Source organism: Juglans regia, chromosome 3, assembly GCF_001411555.2.
Source record: "Juglans regia cultivar Chandler chromosome 3, Walnut 2.0, whole genome shotgun sequence".
Taxonomy (NCBI): domain Eukaryota; kingdom Viridiplantae; phylum Streptophyta; class Magnoliopsida; order Fagales; family Juglandaceae; genus Juglans; species Juglans regia.
In genome coordinates this window covers 7,773,840-7,797,914 of record NC_049903.1, presented here as the reverse complement: position 1 = coordinate 7,797,914, position 24,075 = coordinate 7,773,840, and the positions used below count along the sequence as shown (strand labels likewise).

The 24,075-nt window shown below is 33.6% G+C and overlaps 1 protein-coding gene and 2 pseudogenes across 1 annotated transcript; all 3 read left to right on the top strand.

The window, feature by feature from the left end:
- The first annotated feature begins 2,122 nt into the window (after positions 1-2,122).
- Positions 2,123-6,132, top strand: LOC109011556 (annotated as a pseudogene).
- Positions 6,133-9,290: 3,158 nt separating this feature from the next.
- LOC109011544 lies at positions 9,291-14,966 on the top strand (annotated as a pseudogene).
- A 4,128-nt stretch (positions 14,967-19,094) lies between these two features.
- On the top strand, positions 19,095-23,565 carry LOC109011547 (putative receptor-like protein kinase At4g00960). Its single transcript, XM_035688416.1, has 7 exons — positions 19,095-20,023; positions 20,823-20,945; positions 21,639-21,766; positions 21,873-22,083; positions 22,228-22,465; positions 22,653-22,803; positions 22,943-23,565. Exons 1-7 carry the CDS (start codon positions 19,177-19,179, stop codon positions 23,294-23,296), a joined length of 2,052 nt encoding a protein of 683 aa, XP_035544309.1. The 5' UTR covers positions 19,095-19,176; the 3' UTR covers positions 23,297-23,565.
- The last annotated feature ends 510 nt before the right edge of the window (positions 23,566-24,075 follow it).

The window sequence follows — 24,075 nt, the reverse complement described above, 5'->3', positions numbered from 1 at the left end:
CCCTCTTGTTTAGAAAGGCTTGTTGGCCATGATAAAGTTAATGAATTGTATTAGATTTTGGCTAGGCATAAAGAGAGGCAAGATGAGTTAATTTGGATGAAAGAGCACGACGAAAAGTCTACTACGAAAAGTGCTTGGGAGTGTATTAGAGTTCGGGCGTCTCCTTTACCTTGGTCTCACTGGATTTGGCATAATAATATTCCCAAGAAAATTTCTGTTATGATGTGAAAGGCTACTAATAGTTGCTTGAGCATGGATGAGAAGATTAAAATTACTAGTATCCAAATTGCTTCTAAATGTAACTGTTGTTGCTTTGGCCATTCTGAAGATCTCAATCATATTCTTTGCAGCTGTGATTTTGCTAGGCAAGTTTGACGGATGGTTTTGATTCAATTAGGTTTTTATGTGGGTGTTTTCCATTCGTGGCAGGAGCAAGTTAATTTTTGGTTTCGTCGTGCTGGCAAGTCGTCTCAAGTTCAGACTATTTTTGGTCTTATCTCGTCCATCGTTTGTTGGAAACTCTAAGAACGGCGGTGCAGAGCTAGGTATGATGGCAAGATAGATTCAGTTCAGACGGTTTGGCATGCTATCAAGTTATGGATTCGTAGAATCATGTAGTTGGATCTAAGTCCTTGAGATTTCCCAGATAGGATGTTGTTATTCTAAACATATGGATATTTCGGTGTGAGTTCCTAAAGTGAAGAAGGTTTCGGTGGTTAAGTGGAGTCCTCCCTCACAGAATTGGGTGAAGCTTAATACGAATGGCAGCTTAGGTAATCTTGGGCCTGCTGGTGCTGGAGGTGTCATTTGTGATGCTGGTGGTCAAATGTGCGTGGCTTATTTTTATTTTTTAGGTCAGGGTTCTAACAACTTTGCTGAGCTGAGTGGTTTGATGGAAGGGGTTAGAAGGTGCTATCATCTTGGTTTTTATCAAGTGGATATTAAAACTAATTCTCAAATCCATGTTAATTAGATCAAAAGGAGTTAGTGTAATATTTGGTATCTCGAGGATTATTGGGATGAGCTGAAAAGTTGTCTCGATCAATTGGAGTATAGAGTGAGTCATAGTTTTCGTGAGGAAAATGCAATTGCGGATTTTCTTGCTAAACAGGGTGCAGAGGGTTTAACTACAGATTGGTTGGGTGACCAGGCCCCTTTGATTAGTAAATTAAGAGGTCTTCTTTGCACGAACAGAATTGGTCTTCTTTATTTGAGGATTTTCTCATGAGGTATGTTTTAATTTGAAGTTGGTTAATCCTTATTTTATTATATGCATGTGCTGTTATTCTTTCTTGCAGGTTGTCGCTTTGATTTTATTTCTTGCAATCTTTTTGGCAAATTGTACTGTGGTTGGGTATTTAAGAATTTTTGAGTCCTGGGTTCTGGTCATTTCTGAATATTTGTAACCTCCAGGTTTAGGGTTGTAACCAGGGTTTTCATCCGCCACTAGTGAGAGCTATAAATAAAATTAGGGTACCATCATCTTTAAAAAAAAATGTTTAAGCGTGATTAAACTTTAAATAATTAAGTAAATCATGTTGTGGGGGATGAATGAGTAACAATTGGCGTTGTTAATAAAATCTATTTTTTTTCTTTTTTTGTTTGAAATCTAATTTTTTGTGATTTTTATTTCGATTTTATTATTGTTTTTAAATTTTCTTATAAGGCATGTCAAAATGACACATCTCGAACCATTATTGACGCTAACAGGACGTTTCAAATGGTTTATTGATGTGAAAGCAACGACAAATGGAATAATTTGATAAATGGTGAAAAATTCAAAATTAGATCAATGTTCAAATTTTAGGGTCAAGAGACCGATATATCTACTGAAGCACATTGGGTTAGCTATCTCAGGACATAAATATCTGATGAGATTGAATCCAAACCAGCCCATAGATACCAATACCATCTTTTATAGCTAGCCTAGGAATTTCAAAATCCTGGACTTCGGTGCTTGAAATCTTTAAGACTAGGAATTTTCAGCATCCTGAATTTTGAGAATTACATAGAAGCAGCGCCAGTCCATCCTTCCTATTCTCCACTGGAATCATATATAAGGGTTCCATCGTTGGAATCTTTCCAATTTGTAGACTAGAGAGTAGAGAGGGGAATAACGAAGATGTGTTGGAGACTACTTTTCTTCTTCTCCTTCATTATCTTACTTCCTGTTGCTCCCACGGCTCAGTACTTTTGCCATCCAACTGGTAACTACTCCAACAACAGTACCTACAGGTCAAACCTTGTTGGCCTCCTGGCCTCCATGTATTCCAACACGGAGACCGATTACGGGTTTTACAATTTCTCCGCCGGAGAAAATACTGACAAAGTGAACGCGATTGCTCTATGTAGAGGAGACATTACGCCGGAGTCATGTCGTAATTGTATCAATTCAACAAGTCAGGCTCTGTTACAGTCTTGTCCCTACCAGACGAAGGCATTCATGGGAGACGGTATGTGTACGCTACGATACTCGAACAGAACTATATTTGGCACCTTGGAAACTGAACATCCAATTATCTTTTACAATACTGAAAACGCCTCGGACGTAGAGAATTTCGATTAGGCGCTAGGACAATTGCTAGACAGGCTAACAAAACGCGCCGCACAAGGGAATTCTACTCGCAAGTTTGCTCTGGATAGTGAGCCTGCCACAGACTTTGAAACACTATACGCACTTGTGGAATGTACTCCTGATTTGGACCCCAATCAATGCACCATCTGCCTGAAGGGACTCGTGCAAGAAATTCCATGATGCTGTTATGGGAAGCGTGGAGGGAGATACGTAGCACCCAGTTGTGATTTAAGATTCGAGACTACCCCTTTCTATGACTTGAACGTTGAGGAATCATCGCCACCGCCACCACCACAGTTTCTTCCCCCTGCTGAAGGTAAGCTTGTTGATGCTTCATGCCCTGGAAGTTTTCTTATTGGTTTCCTTTTTATTATTCAAATTATTCTTTGTGCAAATTAAGTCAGGGCCGAACATGGTACATGGGTACTCCTTCTCCGACTACAACACAGGGTATGCCAACTTAATATACAAATCATACAAACATAATTTGAAGGGAAAAAAAACTATATCAGTATATACAAAAGCAAGCGTACATTTATATTAATTGAAGACAAATAAAAATTTTCCTTCTTTAACGAAAAAAAAAAAATTGAAGATATTTACATTTAACTAGGAAGAAGAACGGTGAAAGGAATGTAAAAAAAAAAAAGAAGAAAAGAAAAATATTACATGATTTTGACCTTTTAGGGGTAAACTACTATATTTCAATCGGTAATAGCCCATTCGAGCACTAGCATCCGCGTCCTTATATTCTTGGTCACATTTTAGCCGAATCTCCAATATTTTCTTTCTTTATTCTAATAAAATATTTTCCTAATGACGGTATTTCAGCTTTTTTTTTTTTTTTTAAAGAAAAATACATTATTCTAATTTAATTGATAATCCTTACTTATGACAGGAAAAAAAATCGTAGTTATAATCAGAAACTTGAGAGTTACAAATATTCAAGAAAAGCCAAAACCCTAGCCTCAAAAAGACCTAGACACCATACCAAAAACAAGTCAAATACCCAGGAATTACAAATATTCAAAAAGACCTAAACTCAAGTATAAAAAAAAGACCATAAGCAAACCAAACAACACTATACCATATACCTAGAAACCAGAATAAGTCAACCAAGAAAGCCAGATAAACATTAAAACATGTAAGGCAAACAAAAAACAGGTCCATTAACAGAATAAATTCAACCTAAGCGGATCGGATAATAGGAAGACGGGGCAGGTTTGGGGGGTGGGATGAGACATAAAATTCTCATCTCATCTCGTCTCATCATTACACATTTTTCAAATCTACATACAAAATATAATAAACAATTCAACTTTTTCAAATCTCAATACAATAATAATACTAAAACATAATATTTTAAACACTAAAACAAAACACAAAATTATTATCTCACCCCCCAAACCTGCTAGTCTTTCTAGTTTCTATATGCAAACAGCCTCTAAGACGAGACGAAATATCCATAGAAGACCACAATAGGCTGTTACTTCCCTCCGATCCCATCCTTGCCAAGAAACCTGCCAAAACATTCCCCTCTCTAAAGAGCTCTGGTGCTTGCAGGAAACGGAAGTAAGTCAACAAGAATTGCAATTCTTATAGTCGTGCCGATTGTCACTTCTTTTGTTCTAATCATATGCATCTGCATCTTCTATACAAGACTAGTGAAGAAATCAAGGGAGCAAATTCAAAGTAAGTTAAGATCTAATCTATCTTCTGCCATTTCTAAGCAATACTGGTGATTGGTATGATTCTACACAAAAATATGGCATAATTTGGGGATTATCAACTATCAAACAGTTCTAGAAATTAAAATAGCTAATTAATTGTACGTAAGATGAGTGTTCCGCCTGACCAGTTGACTTCTGCTAAAACAAAATGAACAATGCACTAATCTAATTCAAACTTATCGCTCGGTCTTTAGATGAACCCGTATATGAAATTAGTAGTGCTGAAGAAAAGCTGCAATTCGAGTATGGGATAATTGAAGTTGCCACAGAGAACTTTTCTGCTCAAAACAAGCTTGGAGAAGGAGGATTTGGTGCTGTTTATAAGGTAATACAAGATAATCGCGTGCAAGATAAGGTTATACATATTATATACAGTATTTTGATGCATTTTTATTTTTCAGGGTAAGTTTCCAAATGGAAAAGAAATAGTTGTGAAGAGGTTGTCCATGGGTTCTCCACAAGGAGATGCAGAATTTAAGAATGAGGTCATGTTGGTGGCTATGCTTCAACACCGAAATTTGACAAGGCTTCTAGGATTTTGCTCGAAAGAGAGTGAAAGGCTTCTAGTCTATGAGCTTGTAAGGAATTCAAGCCTTGATAAGTTCATATTTGGTACGGTTGCACTTAAATTTTGAATTCTAGTCATAGTAATTTCTTTTCGTCCATTGGAATGTCTTGTCCTTCATATATAGCTTTAGCAAAATCATCAGCTTGCATGAATATGCAGATCCAATCAAACGTGCACAATTGAATTGGGAAGTGCGTGACAACATTATACAAGGCATTGCTCGAGGACTTCTTTACCTTCACGAAGATTCGCGACTTCGTATTATTCACCGTGATCTCAAAGCTAGCAACATTTTATTAGATGCAAACATGAACCCCAAGATTTCAGATTTTGGGACGGCAAGATTATTTGAAGCAGATCAAACTCAAGCTAATACACACAAAATTGTGGGGACCTAGTAAGTATATCCACATAGTCTATAGCTAATAACTGGAATATAGCATGCCATATACCCTAACGATTATTTTCTGTCATAGAGACTGTATGGAAATTCTACCAAAACCTTCTCCAACCAACAATTAATTAGATGGAATTTAGTCAATTTTGAACTTTAAATATGAAAAACTATGTAGCTATTTAACATGAAGTCTATTAATACTTTGGTCCTCCCTGCATGCAGTGGATACATGCCTCCGGAATATGCAATACGCGAACACTTTTCAGTAAAATCCGATGTGTTTAGTTTTGGCATGTTAGTTCTGGAGATAGTGAGCGGTAAAAAAAATAACTCTAGTTTTCAAGGAGAGAATGAAGCTGGTTGCCTTCTAAGTTATGTAAGTGCAAATATTTTCTTTTTTTTTTATATGCATTTCCTTTTTATCTCAAAGTCCAACCAGATAGTAAGTCATATGATGTTGAAAAAATAAATGAATGTTCTGCTTATTGTGGTGTCTCCCAATGTAACCATCCTGTAGGCATGGAAAAACTGGAGGGAGGGGACAACCTCAAATCTTGTAGATGCCACATTAAAGGCCAAGTCAACAACTCAAATAATGAGATGCATCCACATTGGATTATTATGTGTTCAAGAAAATGTGGCCAACAGACCAACCATGGCTACAATCGTCCTCATGTTTAATAGCAACTCTATTACTCTGCCAGTGCCCACAAGACCTGCATTTCTTATGCACAGCACCAGATCAGATGTGTTGTTCCAATCGGCGAACGGTGTTGGCATACCAAGATCAAATAGGAGACGAAGTAGATCTGTCCAAGCCTCAAGAAATGAAGCTTCAATATCTGAGCTAGATGGCCGATAACTTTTGATGGAAGCTAGTGCAACATTTTGTTTGAAATGCAATTATACATGTTCAAGATCCCATCTCCCACCCCTTGGTTTTTTATTAAGCAACTTCGCTATAAATGAAGATGGTCATGTATACTTAAGTAGCAAAGATATCGCCAACAGCCTAATGGCATGATGACATATAGTCTGGTTCTCCAAATAGAAAATCTGAATTCAACCCTCCCACCCCCTTAAAAATAAAAAAAAAACAGCAAAGATATCTGTTGTCATTTTGTTCATCCCAAATGTTTAGACGTGATTACGCTTTAAATAATTAAGTAGATGTTGTAGGGGATGAATGAGTAACAATTGATCACAGGTGTTGTTAATAAAATCTATTTTCTTTTTCTTTTTTTGTTTGAAATCTAATTTTTGTGATTTTTAATTTAATTTTCTTTTCTAGTAAATTTGTTAATTAAAAAATTTATTATTGTTTTTAAATTTTCATATAAGGCATGTCAAAATGACACATCTCGAACCATTATTGGAGCTGAGAGGACGTCTCGAATGGTTTATTGATGTGAATGCAACGACAAATGGAGTAATTTGATAAATGGTGAAAAATTCAAAGATTAGAATGTTCAAATTTTTGAGTCAAGAGACCGATATATCTACAAAATTAAAATTTGTTTAATATGCGACTTTTGACTAATTACTCAAAATTTAAACTCTACATTAGATTATTATTATTTTTTAACTATTTTTTAATAAATTTTTTTTATTTATTTAAATACTTTTTTATTTTCATTTTCATAATCTCTAACTCTCCCCATCAATCTCCAGCAATTATTTTTATTTTCACAATCTATACAATTGCTATCATTTTCACAATCCAATAATCTATAAAGACATTTATAATTACTATGTAGTACCAGGCATTGCATTAATACAAAGTTTTCCATAAATCAAACTTCAACGGATGCTGAAATGTACTTGGGAAGACCGAAGAAATGACACAAATACTTGCTGAAACGTACCAACGGCTGAGAAAGGAGAACGTGCAGGACGGATTTGTACGAAATAGTAAAAAATACATATGACTTTGCTACAACTCTAAAGTCATATATGATTTGTGGGATAGATTATATTTGAATCACATTAACTAAATTATGACTTTCACATTTGAACAATGCACAACTACAAGGACTAGTTTAGCGTGTACCTCTGAAAGTTTAATCTTGGAGTCCTTACCATTACAAGTAAAAATGCTTCTAACCCTTTCAATTTCTCGGTTAAGATGACCATCCTGTTTGTAACGAAAATGTATGGATACTTTTAAGATTCCGACCAGTCCTATAGTATTAAATCAAAAAATGTCAATAGTATGATAATAAAAAGATATTGATAAATAAATTTGTTCTTTCAAGAAACAGAAGATCAATATGCTTTTAACTTCAGTATATATGCTTATCCCCTTGATCTCTCTCTGATTTAAATACAAAAAATTATATTGATCATCTCCTATATCATAGATAAACACGTAATTTATCATTTTTATCTTTTTATTTATGTTTGTTTAAATAAAATGATAATAATAATAAATCACAATTAATATATAGTACGGAGATAATAAATAACATTTCTGTAAATTAAAGACAAGAAAATGAAAGTTGCGGCACGAACAAAAGATTTTCTTTAACACCCACGTATTAAAAGAAAAATATTTCCCATCAATTATTATTCATCACTGTACATCTAATATCCTATAAAAAATATTCATATACTCTATAAAAAATACGACTATATTTTATAAAAGAATTATAAATATAAATTATGAGAATGAATAGTAACTAATACATTCTAAATCTCATATTACAATGGAAAAGAAAACATGACTATTAACTAGGGGATGTTTCCACATGCCTTGAATGAAAATCATTTTTTTTTAAAATAAATAAGCAGGTTGATTGAGACAGAAGTAGTCGATGAGAAGCTACGATTCAGGAAGGTGGATGATTTGATGATTAATTTCCTTTTCACGGCATTCCCTCTTTTTTTTTTTCTTTTTTTTTTTGTGTGTGTTTATCTATTTTCCCGGTCAATGCATTTCGCAAAATTACTTGGGACCAAACGCGTTTTCTTTTATGAAAGGGATGTAGACTTTAATTCGGACATCATCAACAATTTGAATAGTATGTGAGCTGTTACCAAGTCAACCTAATTAGATGTGTTGAAACTCTCATCACAGACAAATGGAAACGGCCTATAATATTGCTAAGCCACCGTATTTTGTCATGTTATCTTGATGTATTGATAAACCAGCTAATTAGATGTATTGAAACTAATTAGAAGCCTTTTTATACTTCCTCTTGGCCACATGCATGGCTTGTAACACATGTTCATTTTGGAGTTATGGAAGAGCAGAATCGATCAGAATTTCTGGCCTAAAGAAAATCAATTCTTCTAGGGACAACCGGCTTGCATCTCCGGTGCGGTACCTGCCGTCATCCACTAATATTAAAATAAAAAATAAAAACCATTGGATTCTCCCACTACTTTGGATCCTGCCCCATTAGTGCCCCATTAGTGATGTCATGAAGTTTGCTTTCCTCTTGCTTTAACTTCTTTCGAGTTCTGATTAGATGCAAGATTATTTCCTCTAGTTTATTCGGTATGTTATTACTGTAAATTGTAATTTTTTTTTTAAGAAAACAAATTAATTTTAAATAATTTTTAAACATTTTAAAAATATAAAAAAATTAATATACTAATAATCACTTTTTTAACTATGAAATAAAAAAATGAAAATTAAATTAAATACTAATATCACAAATGATCTTAAAAGTGAAATATAATAAATAATAGAAAGATAGACAATAAAATATATGAAGAATAGCATTACCCTAAAAATTATTTAAAATTAAAAATTAAAAAAGAAGAAGAGAAAATTACAATTTATAACGACATACCAAATAGACAAAACTTAAATGAAAAACTCTGCTTAGCCTCCGATTTTTGGGTCGCACACCACACTCCTGATGTGGTGAACCCAGTTCCTTACCTACGTCACAGTTCATTGATTTCTCTCCCGTTACTCACACTTCTCCCCCTCTTCATCACCCCGAAAACGAGAACCCCAACTACTTCTCAGCAATGAAGCTCCTCAACAGGCTACCACCCCTTACCCCAGCCACAGTTCTCTCTCCCTCAACCTAGATTTGCCTCCAGACGTCCCGGGCCAAGCTAGATCTCCCACATGGACACCAAGTCACCAGCCCAGATCACATGGTAACACCATTTATTCGAAAGGGTTGATTTTTGGTAGATCTCGTGTAATTGTTTTGCACGTACACTGTTTATTGCGACTGGTTGTGTTAATTTATCTGGTTGATTTTTTTTGTGATTTCTAGTATACAACTGATTTGTAAAAAAAATTACACAAGGCCAAAAAAAATCCGCACGTCCCAATCCAACAGGAGTTGGCTGAATCCCATTCAAATTCAATTTACCTACTCATTTTTCTCCCACTGATTTGCTTTCGTTGGTAGTTGCCAAATCTTGGATTTTTCAGTATTTTCTCTCTAAGATTTCTGAAGAAGTGAAGAAGAACATGTCGAGGGGAGGGGGATGAACCTTCTGGACCAAGGACCAAAATGCATATTTGCTTTTCTTTTCTTTTTTTTTTTTTTTCTAAAGAAAAGAAGAAAGAAAGAAAGAAAGCCACGGAGGTTGGAATGCAAAAGTTGTGTGAACAGTAATAAATTGTGTAGCAAAACTAAACTTAAATAGCATGATAGCCCTACCTAACTGGTTATTAAAAGCACGCGTGTTGTGAAAGTCATGTAGAGACCAATGCCATCCTTTATACCTAGCCTCGGAATTTCAAAGTCCTGATTTCGGTGCTTGAAATCTTTAAGAGTAGTTTAACAAAAAAGAAATCTTAAGAGTAGGGTTAGGTTTGGATGTATCATCTATCTCATTTAATCTCGTCATTATATTTTTATAAATTTTTATATAAAATATATTAAATAATTTAATTTTTTTAAATATCAAAATAATAATATTATTAAAATATTCTAATAATATTTTATTCAACTTTTAATTTTTATTTCAATTCATTTCATTTCAATTCATTGATTTAGGAATTTTTAATATCCTGAATTTTGAGAATTACAGAGAAGCAGCGCCAGTCCATCCTTCCTATTCTCCACAGAAATCATGTATATGGGTTACCCTCGTTGGAAGCTTTCCAATTTGTAGACTAGAGAGGGGAACAACGAAGATGTGTTGGAGACTACTTTTCTTCTCCTTCATTATCTTACTTCCTGTTGCTCCCACGGCTCAGTACTGCTATCCAACTGGTACCTACTCCAGCAACAGTACCTACAGGACAAACCTCGTTGGCCTCCTGGCCTCCATGTATTCCAACACGGAGATCGATTACGGGTTTTACAATTTCTCCGCCGGAGAAAATACCGACAAAGTGAACGCGATTGCACTTTGTAGAGGAGATATTACGCCGGAGTCATGTCGTAATTGTATCAATTCAACAAGTCAGGCTCTGTTACAGTCTTGTCCCAACCAGACGGAGGCATTCACGGGGGACGGCATGTGTACGCTACGATACTCAAACAGAACTATATTTGGCACCTTGGAAACTGAATATGCAATTATCTTTTCCAATACTGAAAACGCCTCGGACGTAGAGAATTTCAATCAGGTGCTAGGACAATTGCTAGACAGGCTAACAAAACGCGCTGCACAAGGGAATTCTACTCGCAAGTTTGCTCTGGATAGCGAGCCTGCCACAGACTTTGAAACACTATATGCACTTGTGGAATGTACTCCTGATTTGGACCCCGAGCAATGCACCAACTGCCTGAAGGGACTCGTGAAAGAAATTCCACGATGTTGTTACGGGAAGCAGGAGGGAGATACGTAGCACCCAGTTGTGATTTAAGATTCGAGACTTACCTTTTTTATGACTTGAACGTTGAGGAATCATCGCCACCGCCGATAGTGCCGCCAGCATCACCCCCACCACCACAGTCGCTTCCCCCTGTAGAAGGTAAGCTTATTGATGCTTCATGCCCTGGAAGTTTTCTTATTGGTTTCCTTTTTATTATTCAAATTATTCTTAATTTGTGCAAATTAAGGCTGGGCGGAACCTGGGTAGTCCTTCTCCGACTACAACTCAGGGTATGCCAACTTGATATACAAATCTTACAAACATAATTTGAAGTATAAAAACTCTATCAGTATATACATAAACAAGCGTACATATATATTAATTAAAGATAAATAAAAATTTTCCTTCTTTAACGTAAAGAAAAAGAAGCGTACATAGCCGGATGCGAAAGATCTAATTACATAATTTGATGCTTGCATCTGTTTTGGTTCGATGAGTTTTTTTTAATACCTCAACTTTAAAATGCATATAGGTGAAGATTGATGCTGTTACGAAGTTGATTTTAAATTTGATATAAATATGATAAATTTAATTTTGTATAATACCTTTATCGATAAAATATTTCTCATAATATAAAGTTTTGTTGAGTTTAGCTGATCAAACCCATCTGTTACTTTAGTTCTTTTGTATTATGATAAAAGAAAATTGTGTTCATTGATATTCAAAAATCCGTTTGAAAGCTCTACAAAAACATGGAAGCAGGGGTCGAAAATAGACCATTTCTTCCCAGTAACTTTTCAATCGGGTAAAATAATGTGTTCTTGAGTCAAAGACACAACAACTTTCCGGATCTGGAATATACAAGGTCGATTGCTTTGAGCAAATCGCTCGTTCAAATCATTCCACATCTCTTTAGCAAAATTGATGTAAATGCAAGAGGAGGAGATTTCTTTCGACAAAGCATTGATTAACCAAGAAAGAACAATAGTATTACAATGAATCCAAGCATGATACATCAGATCGTTCTCAGCAGGCTGGCAATGAGAGCCATAGACATGGACCGATTCCATGTAAGGTAATTATCTCCAGTAAGTGGTTGGGAGACAAGAATTGCTCCAGGATGATCACCACTCTAAAGATAGTAAGGATTCGAATAATCCATAGAGGAATAAGGTGGAACAGTGGAAGAATTAGCAGAAGACGATTCGTCTGTAGGAATAGGCTTGATGGCGCTTCATTGGTTAGGATTTCATCCGATACCATGATAAGAGAGAAACCGAGGAAAGAGAAACCGAAGAGAAGGAAATGAGAGAAGCCATCTTTATTTTATCTTTATTTTATCTATAAATTTGGACATCCAAACGGTTAATATTTCATCTTTATTTCATCTATAAATTTTCAAACTCATCTCAAACATCTCAAACAAATTTTAAAAAATCAAAATTATCTCATCTTATCTCACTATCCAAAAATATATTTTTTTATAAATCATCTCATCTTATCTTAACTCAAAAAATTTTATTATTCAAAATATTTTATTTTATCTCATTCGAATTGCCTATTCAAACCAAGTGTACTGAAACGAGAGTACACGAAATATAAAAAAGAAACTAAAGTACACTTGAGGTAACTGTGCACGTGATTACGTGTGAACATATAGAGTAAAAAATAACATTATACAATAACCGGTAATAATAGGTGTATTTTAATTTTTCTCTTTTCTTAATGACGGTGCTTTAGCTTTGTCCCTCTAATACTTGCACGAATTGTCAGATTCCAAAATTCTGATTACGTTAATGCAAATTCCAAAATACAACACATTGACAAAAGCAGAGCTTTGGTGCTTGCAGGAAACGGAAGAAACTCAACAAGAATTGTAATTCTTATAGTCCTCCCGATTGTCGCTTCTTTAGTTCTAATCATATGCATCTGCATCTTCTATACAAGACTAGTGAAGAAATCAAGGGAGCAACTTCAAAGTAAGTTCAGATTTAATTTATCTTTTACCATTTCTAAGCAATACTGGTGATTGGTATGATTCTACACAAATATATGGCATAATTTGGGAATTGTCAACTATCAAACAGTTCTAGAAATTAAAATAGCTAATTAATTGTACGTAAGATGAGTGTTCCGCCTAACCAGTTGACTTCTGCTAAAACAAAATGAACAATGCACTAATCTAATTCAAACTTATCACTCGGTCTTTAGATGAACCCGTATATGAAATTAGTAGTGCTGAAGAAAGGCTGCAATTCGAGTATCGGATAATTGAAGTTGCTACAGAGAACTTTTCTGCTCAAAACAAGCTTGGAGAAGGAGGATTTGGTGCTGTTTATAAGGTAATGCAAGATAATCGTGTGCAAGATAAGCTTATAAATATTATATACAGTATTTTGATGCATTTCTATTTTCTAGGGTACGTTTCCAAATGGAAAAGAAATAGCTGTGAAGAGATTGTCCATGGGTTCTCAACAAGGAGATGCAGAATTTAAGAATGAGGTCAGGTTGGTGGCTATGCTTCAACACCGAAATTTGACAAGACTTCTAGGATTTTGCTTGAAAGGGAGAGAAAGGCTTCTAGTCTATGAGCTTGTAAGGAATTCAAGCCTTGATAAGTTCATATTTGGTATGGTTGCACTTCTGCTTAAATTTTGAATTCTAGTCATAGTAATTTCTTTCCGTCCATTGGAATGTCTTGTCCTTCATATATAGCTTTAGCAAAATCATCAGCTTGCATGAATATGCAGATCCAATCAAACGTGCACAATTGAATTGGGAAGTGCGTGACAACATTATACAAGGCATTGCTCGAGGACTTCTTTATCTTCATCAAGATTCCCGCCTTCGTATTATTCATCGCGATCTCAAAGCTAGCAACATTTTATTAGATGCAGACATGAACCCCAAGATTTCAGATTTTGGGACGGCAAGATTATTTGAAGCAGATCAAACTCAAGCCAATACACACAAAATTGTGGGGACCTAGTAAGTATATCAACGTAGTCTATAGCTAATAACTAGAATATAGCATGCCATATACCCTAACGTTTACTTTCTGTCATAGAGACTGTATAGAAATTCTTAAAACCTTCTCCGACCAACAACTAATTACATTGAATTTAGTCAATTTTAAACTTTAAATACGAAAAATTATGTAGGTATTTAACATGAACTAATGTTTTGGTCCTCCCTGCATGCAGTGGATACATGCCTCCAGAATATGTAATACGCGGACACTTTTCAGTAAAATCTGATGTGTTTAGTTTTGGCGTGTTAGTTCTGGAGATAGTAAGCGGTAAAAAAATTAATTCTATAATTTGTAATGGAGATAATGAAGTCAGCCTTCTAAGTTATGTAAGTACTAAAATCTCTGTGCACATTTCGATCCTTTTTGTGTCAAAGTGTGATCACTAGTAATTCACATAATAAATAAAAAATAAATTAATGCTGTGTCTATTTTTTATCTGCCAATAATATAACCATTTTACAGGCATGGAGAAATTGGAGGGAGGGGACAATTTCAAATCTTGCAGATCCCACCATAAGGAACAGTTGTTCAGAAACTCAAATAATGAGATGCATCCACATTGGGCTATTATGTGTTCAGGAAAACTTGGCTGACAGACCGAACATGGCTTCAGTTGTTCTCATGTTCAATAGCCAGTCCATCACTTTACCAGTACCCACAAGACCTGCCTTTCTTATGCACAGCAACAATGATAGATCAGATAAAGTACATAGAAGTAGCTCTGCCCAACCCTCGATAAATGAGGCTTCAATTTCTGAGCTAGATCCTCGGTAGCATCTGATGGAAATGCCCCCTTTTAACTTAAACATTTGTGTTTCGAAATGAAATGTTACTGATACAATATGCCCTTTCCTGCTTTTTTTTTTTTTTACTTAAATGGTAAATCTGCAATAACACATTGGTTCATTTCCTTCATTACAAGTACTGTTTGTACGTGATTATGTAAACTAATTGTTTTCCTTGCTGTACAAGTGCGTTTAATTCCTTTTGTGATTCTTTTATTAGTATAATTGGGTCTGAAAGTGATTCCAAATCACTGCAACCCCTATAATTTGAACAATCAAGGAAACCTCACAAACACCGAACTTGCCGCAATGACTTCTGTTCTCCTAAATTTTCTAACTTATCTCTTTGGAAAATGAAAAAACCTCTCTGAATTTTTGGAGAACTTTGTGGGGGAATTTTGATGGATATAAAAGGGAGACAAACACAACGAGGTCGTTGGTTGACTTTTCACCCTTTTTGGAGTATTGGATGGATCGATTCGAATTATTATAACCTTGGCAGATTGCCCGAGGTATCATTTGTTTTGTATATTAAGTTGAGTTGAGTTAATTTTTTTTTTATAAATAGTAGTGAGTTGAGATGATGGAGTGAATTTTATGGGGTTTACTTAAGATGAGTTTAAATGTGTAAATGTTAAAATGAATTTAAATGTATTTATAAAAAGTTGAAAAAGATTATGGGTCCAGCGTGTAAATAAATGTTGATATGAAAATAGTTGTGGATCCTACGTGTAAATAAGTTTTGAGTTGAGATAAATTTAGTAATTTAATAGTTGAGTGTTTACATTTTAGACTGAGTTTAAAATTAGACATAACTGAGTTGATTTCAGTTGAGTCTAACAACCAAACCAAACCTTAATATATATCATATAGACATTTTTAATCTAAATTTAAAAGATCCAAATTACACACATTATTGGCGAGTTAATTACAACTGATAAACTTTCTTGAATATACATACGTATTTGATCAAAATAATGTAAAATACAATAAGCTGGTCAATGCAACTTATGACGAGCTATAGGCAGTAGCTTACAGTGGCAGGCACCCACATGGAGCATCGAACGCATTAAAGGACATCCTTTGCGAATTCACTTTGATTTAGCAGTGTCGATTGAACGCGTGTATAAAAAAAAATTATTCTTCATCTTAAATATTTATTTCATTTTTCATTTGATGTGTCTTAGCTTCAATTGGCTTTCTACTTAAATGATTGTTATAAAAAAATTTTAAACCCCTAGCCACGATAGTGATGTGACTAGGGATAATAACAGCGACATGAATTATATATAGGATGGCTCTACAATCACAACACCCAACTCTCGCTGAAAGTCACGGCTAATCTCAGAATTGTATTCTTTTATTAAAATTCTTTTTATATATGTATTTTTTAATATTTTTTCAAAAAATAAAAAATCATAATATTATTTAAAAATGCATATTTAATTATTAAATTAAAAAATTGAGAGCGGAAGCTACCAGCTGTAGCCCCCAGCTGAAAAATGTTTAAAAATTGGGAGCGGAAGCTACCAGCTAATTGACTAATCAACTCTTTAATTAATATTTTTCCTTCTCAATTCAGGATAATGTTTAAAAAAAATTGCCACCAATTTTATATATATAGGTATTGTAAACATTCGAATAGAATAGAAAAACAAAAGGAATACATGCAAGACAATAATAATAAAGGAAAACTGTTGAAATTGTTAACCCGAACTCACGGACAAATTATTTGGGTCATCATACCAATAAAATAACAAGACAAGTCACATCTGGATATTAAAAAACAAAATTACTTTATTTTATTTTATTTAGGCCAAAAATTCTGATCGATACGCTTCTTCCATAACTCCAAAATGAACATGTGTTACAAGCCATATAAGGTGGCTTAGCAATATTATAGGTCGTTTCCATTTGTCTGTGATGAGAGTTTTAACACATCTAAGGACACTTTTATTGAATTAGTCAAAATTAAATGATATTTTTTTATGAATATAAGAAAATTTTAACTATTAACTATTTCATTCACATAAATCTCTACATTGAAATAATTATTTTTTTATTATATAATAATAAAATAATATAATATGAATTTGATTTTGGTTATTCACATCAAATCTCCGCATTAAATTATATATTTATTCATTATATAGTAATGAATAATTAATAATTTTAAAAATATTTAATTTTTTTAATTATTAATTTATTTTATCATATTTTACTACTCTATCTATCATATATTAATTAATAATTATATTCTTATTAAATTAATATACTAATTATGATTAAATATATGATAAAAAGATAAGAAAAGAAAATTAATTAATAAAATATTATTTAATGTGTTACGAGCCATGTGACCACAAGATAACATGACAAAATAAGGTGGCTTAGCAATATTATAGGCCGTTTGCATTTGTCGGTGATGAGAGTTTCAACACATCTAATTAGGTTGACTTGCGCACACATAGTATTCAAATTGTTGATGATGTCCGAAAATCTACATCCCTTTCAAAAAAGAAAGCGCGTTTGGTCCCGAGTAATTTTGTGAAATGCATTGACCGAAAAAAAAAATACAAAAAAGGAAATTAATCATCGACTACTTCTATCTCAATCAACCTGCTTATTTATTTAAAATAAAATAATAAAAAATTGATTTTCATTCAAGGCATGTGAAAACGTCCCCCAGTCAATAGTCATGCTTTCTTCTCCATTTTAATATAAAAAAATTCTTTCATCAGTTACTATTTATCATTTCACATTCTATATTTTATAAAAAATATTTTCATATTTTATAAAAAATACCTCTACATCTTATAAACAAATTATAAATATAAAACGTAAAAATAAATAGTGATATTATAAATCTCATTAATATATAAGTGTTAAAGAAAACCTTTTGTTGGTGCCGCAACTTTCATTTTCTTGTCTTTACTTTTTCTGGACACGAGTATTCAAAGACAAATGCTATTTATTATTTTCAAATTATATATTAATATGTAATTTATTATTTTTAATTTTTAATTAAATATATATAAATAAAAAAATAAAAAACAAATAAAACAAATTATTTATTGATATATGACATAAGAGATGATAAATAAAATTTTTTCGTGTTTAAAAATGAGAGAGATCCTATGCTGAAGTTTTATCAATATCTTTTGATTATCGTACTATAAACATTTTTTTATTTATGTTAGATGATGGATTTAAAAGATAAATATAATAAAAAATTTAACGAAAAGAAAGGTGATAATAAATATGATGAATACCATTATCCTAATTGGAACTATTCTTTTGAAAGCATTCTCGTTAGATTAGTTAAAAATTAAATTTAATGAATATTTAACTATTAAAGAATAAAATATGTTCACATTAGATTAATCAAATTCTAAATATTTAGAATTTAACTACAGTGACTTTTAAATTTTTTTTTAAATTTGAAAGTTACTGTACATACATCAAATACATATTTTATTAATTATTTCTCTCTCTTTCTTTCTATCACATATTTTATCACAATTAATATATTAATTTGATTTAATGATATATTAATTTAATAAGAACATGATTATTAATTAACATATAATAAGTAGAATAGTAAAATATGATAAAATTAAAAAATTAATAATTAAAAAAATTAAATATTTTTAAAATTATTAGTTATTCATTACCATATAATGAATAAATGTATAATCTAACGTGAAGATTTAATATGAATAATCAAAATTAAATTCATCTTATATTATTTTATTATTATATAATAAAAAAATAACTATTCTTATATGAAGATTCATGTGAATGAAATAATTAAAAGTTAAATTTATCTTATATTTATCAAAATTATTATTTAACTTTTATTAATCTAATAAGAGTGCTCTGATTAGAGACTACAGTACTCTGGCAAATTTTTATTTTTTAACCAGGTGGTCATTTGACTCATTCCTTTTAGAATGGGTGGGTCTACGCCCACAGCTCTCCTTAATGCAATTATATGTTTTTTTATTTTTATTTTGTTTTTTTATATGATTTTTTTAATATTTTTTAAAAAAGAAAAAAATTCATAATATTGTTAAAAGATATATACTTAATCACGAAGTTAAAAAAAAATTACCCCCAACAGTAAGCATAGTATGTTCTTTTAGAAATATTATGCTTCCTATTGTCTTTCTATAGGCAATAGGCTTTATAACAATTTCTAAAGTAAAAAATAGAGACCGTTAAATTATTAAGCGTCTAATAAATGGGCACCAACGCAACCTAAATTCAGCCCTCTAGTTCCCTGTTCTCCATAACTGCCTTCCCAGTCTTCAAGGCATAAACTGACCTTGCCATTTTGTGGTACACGAGGCAATGGCAATTTCCTCAAGATGGCCGTTCTTCCTCTCCGCCATTGTCATACTCACTGCACAAGCCGTCGCGCAGACAAACCCGCTATTCCATTTCTGTTTAAACGACAAGGGCAACTACACCTCCAACAGTACCTATGACAAGAATCTGAATCACCTCCTCTCCTCCCTCTCCTCCGACGCCAGAGTTAACTTCGGATTCTTCAATTCCTCTTATGGCAACAACTCTGACGAAGTACACGCAATCGGACTTTGTAGAGGGGATTCTAACTCGGAGGACTGCCGCAGTTGCCTCAACAACGCTGCGTCTGTTCTTAAACAGCGCTGTCCCGTTCAGAAGGAGGCAATCTTATGGTACGACTACTGCATGTTTCGCTACTCAAATCGCTCTATTTTTGGCCTCATGGAAACTGGTCCTCGTTTCTATATGTGGAACGTGAATAACGTATCGGCCAATTATTTGGATCAGTTCAATGATGTTCTAAGGACCTTGTTGGAAGGCTTAAGAGATGAAGCTGCAGCAGGTGGTTCTCTTCGTAAGTACGCAGTAAATAACAGTACAAGCGCACCCGAATTCATGACGCTATATGCACTCGTGCAGTGCACGCCTGATTTATCTGAGGGACAATGCGACAACTGCTTAACTGGGGCTTTCGGAGAAATCCCAAATTGTTGTAGTGGGAAGCAAGGAGGTAGAGTGATTAGACCCAGCTGTAATTTCAGGTTTGAGATCGAACAATTCTACAACTCTACAGCCGAGGCGTTGCCGCCGTCGATCTCGTCCCCACTAGCACCACCAGTTTCTTCTCCTCTTCCATCTTCAAATAATACCAACAGTACTTCGAGTGCAGGTACTCACGCCATCATTAATACAACATAACAATTAAAAGAAATATATATCGTATTGTTTATTGGTTTTCCATTTTAGCAATCAGTTTCTTTCGTCTCTGTTTCCTCGATTCTTCTGAAAAGAATCCTGGTCCGTCTGTCGATTACAATTTTGTTCAAAACAATAAATCTAAAAAGTAGACAAACGAAAAGAAAATGCAAAACACCAAAGTTGCAAAAGAAAAAAAGGAAGTCAACCGTGGACGAGAGCGCGTGCTAGGGCATCGCGAGTCTACAGTTTCTTTCTGATCTTCGATTCTTTACTGTTATTAATCATTTTTTAATCACATTTTTTTTTAATAAATCTTTTGACATTCCATCGAAATTAATAGATGCGAATATGATATGTTGGCGAATTCAAAAAGTCGGTTTCCTTTTGAGGTTTTTTCTACGTTAGTTGGGAAGAAATTACAAAAGAAAAATTGACGGAATAATTTATAAAAATAACATTATTTTATTAAAATATAATTATTTTTAAATATGATTATAAAAATAATTTTTCTCATTAATTAAATTATAGGATTCTTCAAAAATATATATAAATGTGGAATGTGAAAGTAAGCAATAGCTGAGGTATAGAATTCTTCGAAAAAAAATTTATAGGTTCGTTACTAAACAATATCAGGAATGATCTGATTGTTATTGACATGGGGCCTTTGTCTATATTGCAAGTTTTAAAATAGTTCAGAAAAAATAAAAAAGAAGTTTTAAAATAGTTTAGTAGATTTGACTTTTGAGGACGAACGGGTTTATGATTTGCAGGAAGCAAGAGCAACACATCTCGGACTGTCATCATTATAGTTGTGCCAACTGTTGCTTTTGTGGTACTAATCTTCTCCGTCTGCGTTTATTTAAGATTGAGGAGGCCAAGGGAGAAAGTCGAAAGTAAGTAGCATGATTCAGTTTTGTTATTTTATTCTTCAAACATTAGGCTTTGTCTGTGATTCGTCAATGGATACTATAGTCCATATATGTATCATGTGCTTCCATTTGCAGTAGGTGTAAAGCAGGCAGGAAGAATTAAGATTCGTATGCGATCATGGGCATATGTTTTTCGGGCATTTATTAATTAATATATAGGGAAAATAATTCTATAATATTTTAAAGATATATAAGTCCTCGTTTGGATCCACAATTCAAATGAGATGAGATATTTTGAATAGTAATAAAATTTTTGAATTAAGATGAGATGAAATAATTTGTAAAAAAAATATGTACTTGAATTGTGAGATAAAATGAGATAGTTTTTAATTTTTGAAATTTGAAAAAGGTGTACATCCCACTGTTTCATAGAGTACCTGAATTGTATACTGTTTATGTACTGTTTACATCAGTTTTTACTGTTTATATACTGTTTACTTGAGTTTTGGCACTGTTCACACAATGTTTATGTCAGTTTTATACTGATTATTTACTGTTCATTTAAGTGGATGTTTTCAAAACGAGATTAGATATTAAACCATTCGAATTGGTACTGTTCATCTATGTAGGCGTATATTTTAAATTTTGTTGCTCCTGATCTTAAAGAATGAACTCAGTTGATTTGTTAAATGTTGGCATGTTCCTCGTGTAATGAAGGTCGTCATGTGGATGAAATTAGAAGCGTCGAATCATTGCAGTTTGATTTTGGCACTATTAGCCTTGCGACAGATAACTTTTCTGAAGCAAATAAGCTCGGACAAGGTGGTTTTGGTGCTGTTTACAAGGTAATTACATATAATCTTCTACATAGGGGTATCAATAATTAGTTAAATCAAGTTTATTATCCATTTTTCTAACGGTTCTGTTCATTTCACTCTTGTATATTATCAGGGTAAACTCTCCGATGGGCAGGTTATAGCTGTGAAAAGACTGTCAAGAGATTCTGGGCAAGGAGATTCAGAATTTAAGAATGAGGTCTTGTTGGTTGCCAAACTTCAACACCGTAATTTGGTTAGGCTCCTAGGCTTCTGCTTGGAAAGAAAGGAAAGGCTTTTAGTATATGAGTTCGTGGAAAATACAAGCCTTGATCACTTCCTTTTCGGTATGTTTGCACTTCTGATTTCATATGATGTTGTATGTATGCATACTATTATTTTTGGGCCATAAGTTTTGTTGAAATTTGTTCTCCCATGTTTTACTTAATTGCATGAAGATTTACAAATTTCTAATTTTCTTGGATATGTAGATCCAACCAAACGTGGACATTTGGATTGGGAAAGACGGTATAAAATCATAGGAGGCGTTGCTCGAGGGATTCTATATCTCCATGAAGATTCTAGACTTCGTATTATTCATCGCGATCTTAAAGCCAGCAATATCCTTCTAGATGCAGATATGAATCCAAAAATTGCAGACTTTGGCATGGCAAGATTGTTTGTATTGGATCAAACGCAAGGGAACACAAGCAGAATTGTGGGGACCTAGTAAGTATCATGATTGAGGAGAGCTAATATTTACATGATTTGCATCATAGAAATAAGATTAAAATGCTAACTAAGGCTTATTCCGTTTCCAAAATCGAGATAAAGCTGAGAGGTTAGACGATAATCATGGAGATATCTATTGATATTCAAACAAAACTTATAATTCCTTAATGATGTCAATGTGCAGTGGATATATGGCTCCAGAGTATGCAATGCATGGTCAATTTTCAATGAAGTCCGATGTCTATAGTTTTGGTGTGTTAGTATTGGAGATATTGAGTGGACAAAAGAACAATTGCTTCCGAAGTGGGGAGAATGTGGAGGATCTCCTGAGCTATGTAAGAATCATTCTTCGTGCATTTTCCTTAATTTTCCAGTAATTGCTATAGCATTTGTCTTTGCACAAAAACAAATTAATACATAAATAGAAGGTTCTTCTCTCTGATATTGTCTGCCTGTTTGTATTATATCGTACAGGCATGGAGAAATTGGAGGGAGAACGCAGCTTTAAATATTGTAGATCCGACAATGAAGCCAGGCTCAACAAGTGAAGTAATGAGATGCATCCACATCGGATTACTATGTGTTCAAGAAAATGTAGCTGACAGACCAACCATGGCATCAGTCGTTGTCATGCTCAATAGCTACTCCACCACTCTTCCATTGCCTTCACAACCTGCATTTTTTATGCACACTAACATGGAATCTGAGATGTCATCTGGATGGCAGCATAGCGAACGGATTACAGATCAGTCAGATGAGAGATCCAAAGGGAGCTCTGTGCAGGCATCACAAAATGAGGCTTCAATTACTGAGCTCTATCCTCGCTAGTGCTTCATGCACATATTAGGGTGCTCCATGATTCGTGTGGTTTGTGGTTATTTGAGTTCAACTTCGTATGTAAAACTTGGGTTAGGTTCATTTTCTCTGTTTGTTTTGTTTCTCTGTTTTTTGTGAAATGAAACTCAATAAGGATTATGCTTTTATTTTATTTTTTGTTTGAGAGCCCCTAGGAGCTGGACGAGGTGAGTATAGTTGATTTACACTATCCAATAATTGTGTGACAAGTATAGATTCCAGCAAATGAAAACTAGAATTGACTGTAGATAACGAAATGTTGCATCCCTCCTCTCCCCATTTCTTTTCTTCAGTTTTCTTCAACCATTCATCATGTGACTTTCACCCAAGAGAATTACAAGTCAATTGAACCAGGTTTGTCACATGCATGTACCAACACACTCATTTCACATTAACAATCTCCCCCTTTGACATTTCTGCAATAAAACCTCTTAACTTATATATGTGAGAGAAGGATAACTAATCCAATATGGGTTTGATTTTGAATACATTAGCTAGCATGCAAAAATTGACAATCTTTAGTCAAAATTGCCTAATACCTAAACCAATGTCACTGCTCTAATGGATTATATGATTCAACTATTTGTAAAATTTCAAGTATAACACTCGCGTAACATCGCAGTGGTGACAAAAATCAAGTCAATTATTTGTTTTCATGATTGATGTGGTAGGAATATGAATACTTCTACTCTCTATAATATTGTTGGTGTGTGAGATAAAATCATATCTTTGGTTCTCTAAAACATCTTTAT

Coding starts and splice junctions, on each gene's coding strand:
- LOC109011547 (XM_035688416.1), top strand. CDS start 19,177: ATGGCAATTTCCTCAAGATGGCCGTTCTTCCTCTCCGCCATTGTCATA. Junction 20,946..21,638: donor GCCAAGGGAGAAAGTCGAAA/GTAAGTAGCATG, acceptor CGTGTAATGAAG/GTCGTCATGTGGATGAAATT. Junction 22,466..22,652: donor AGCAGAATTGTGGGGACCTA/GTAAGTATCATG, acceptor GTCAATGTGCAG/TGGATATATGGCTCCAGAGT.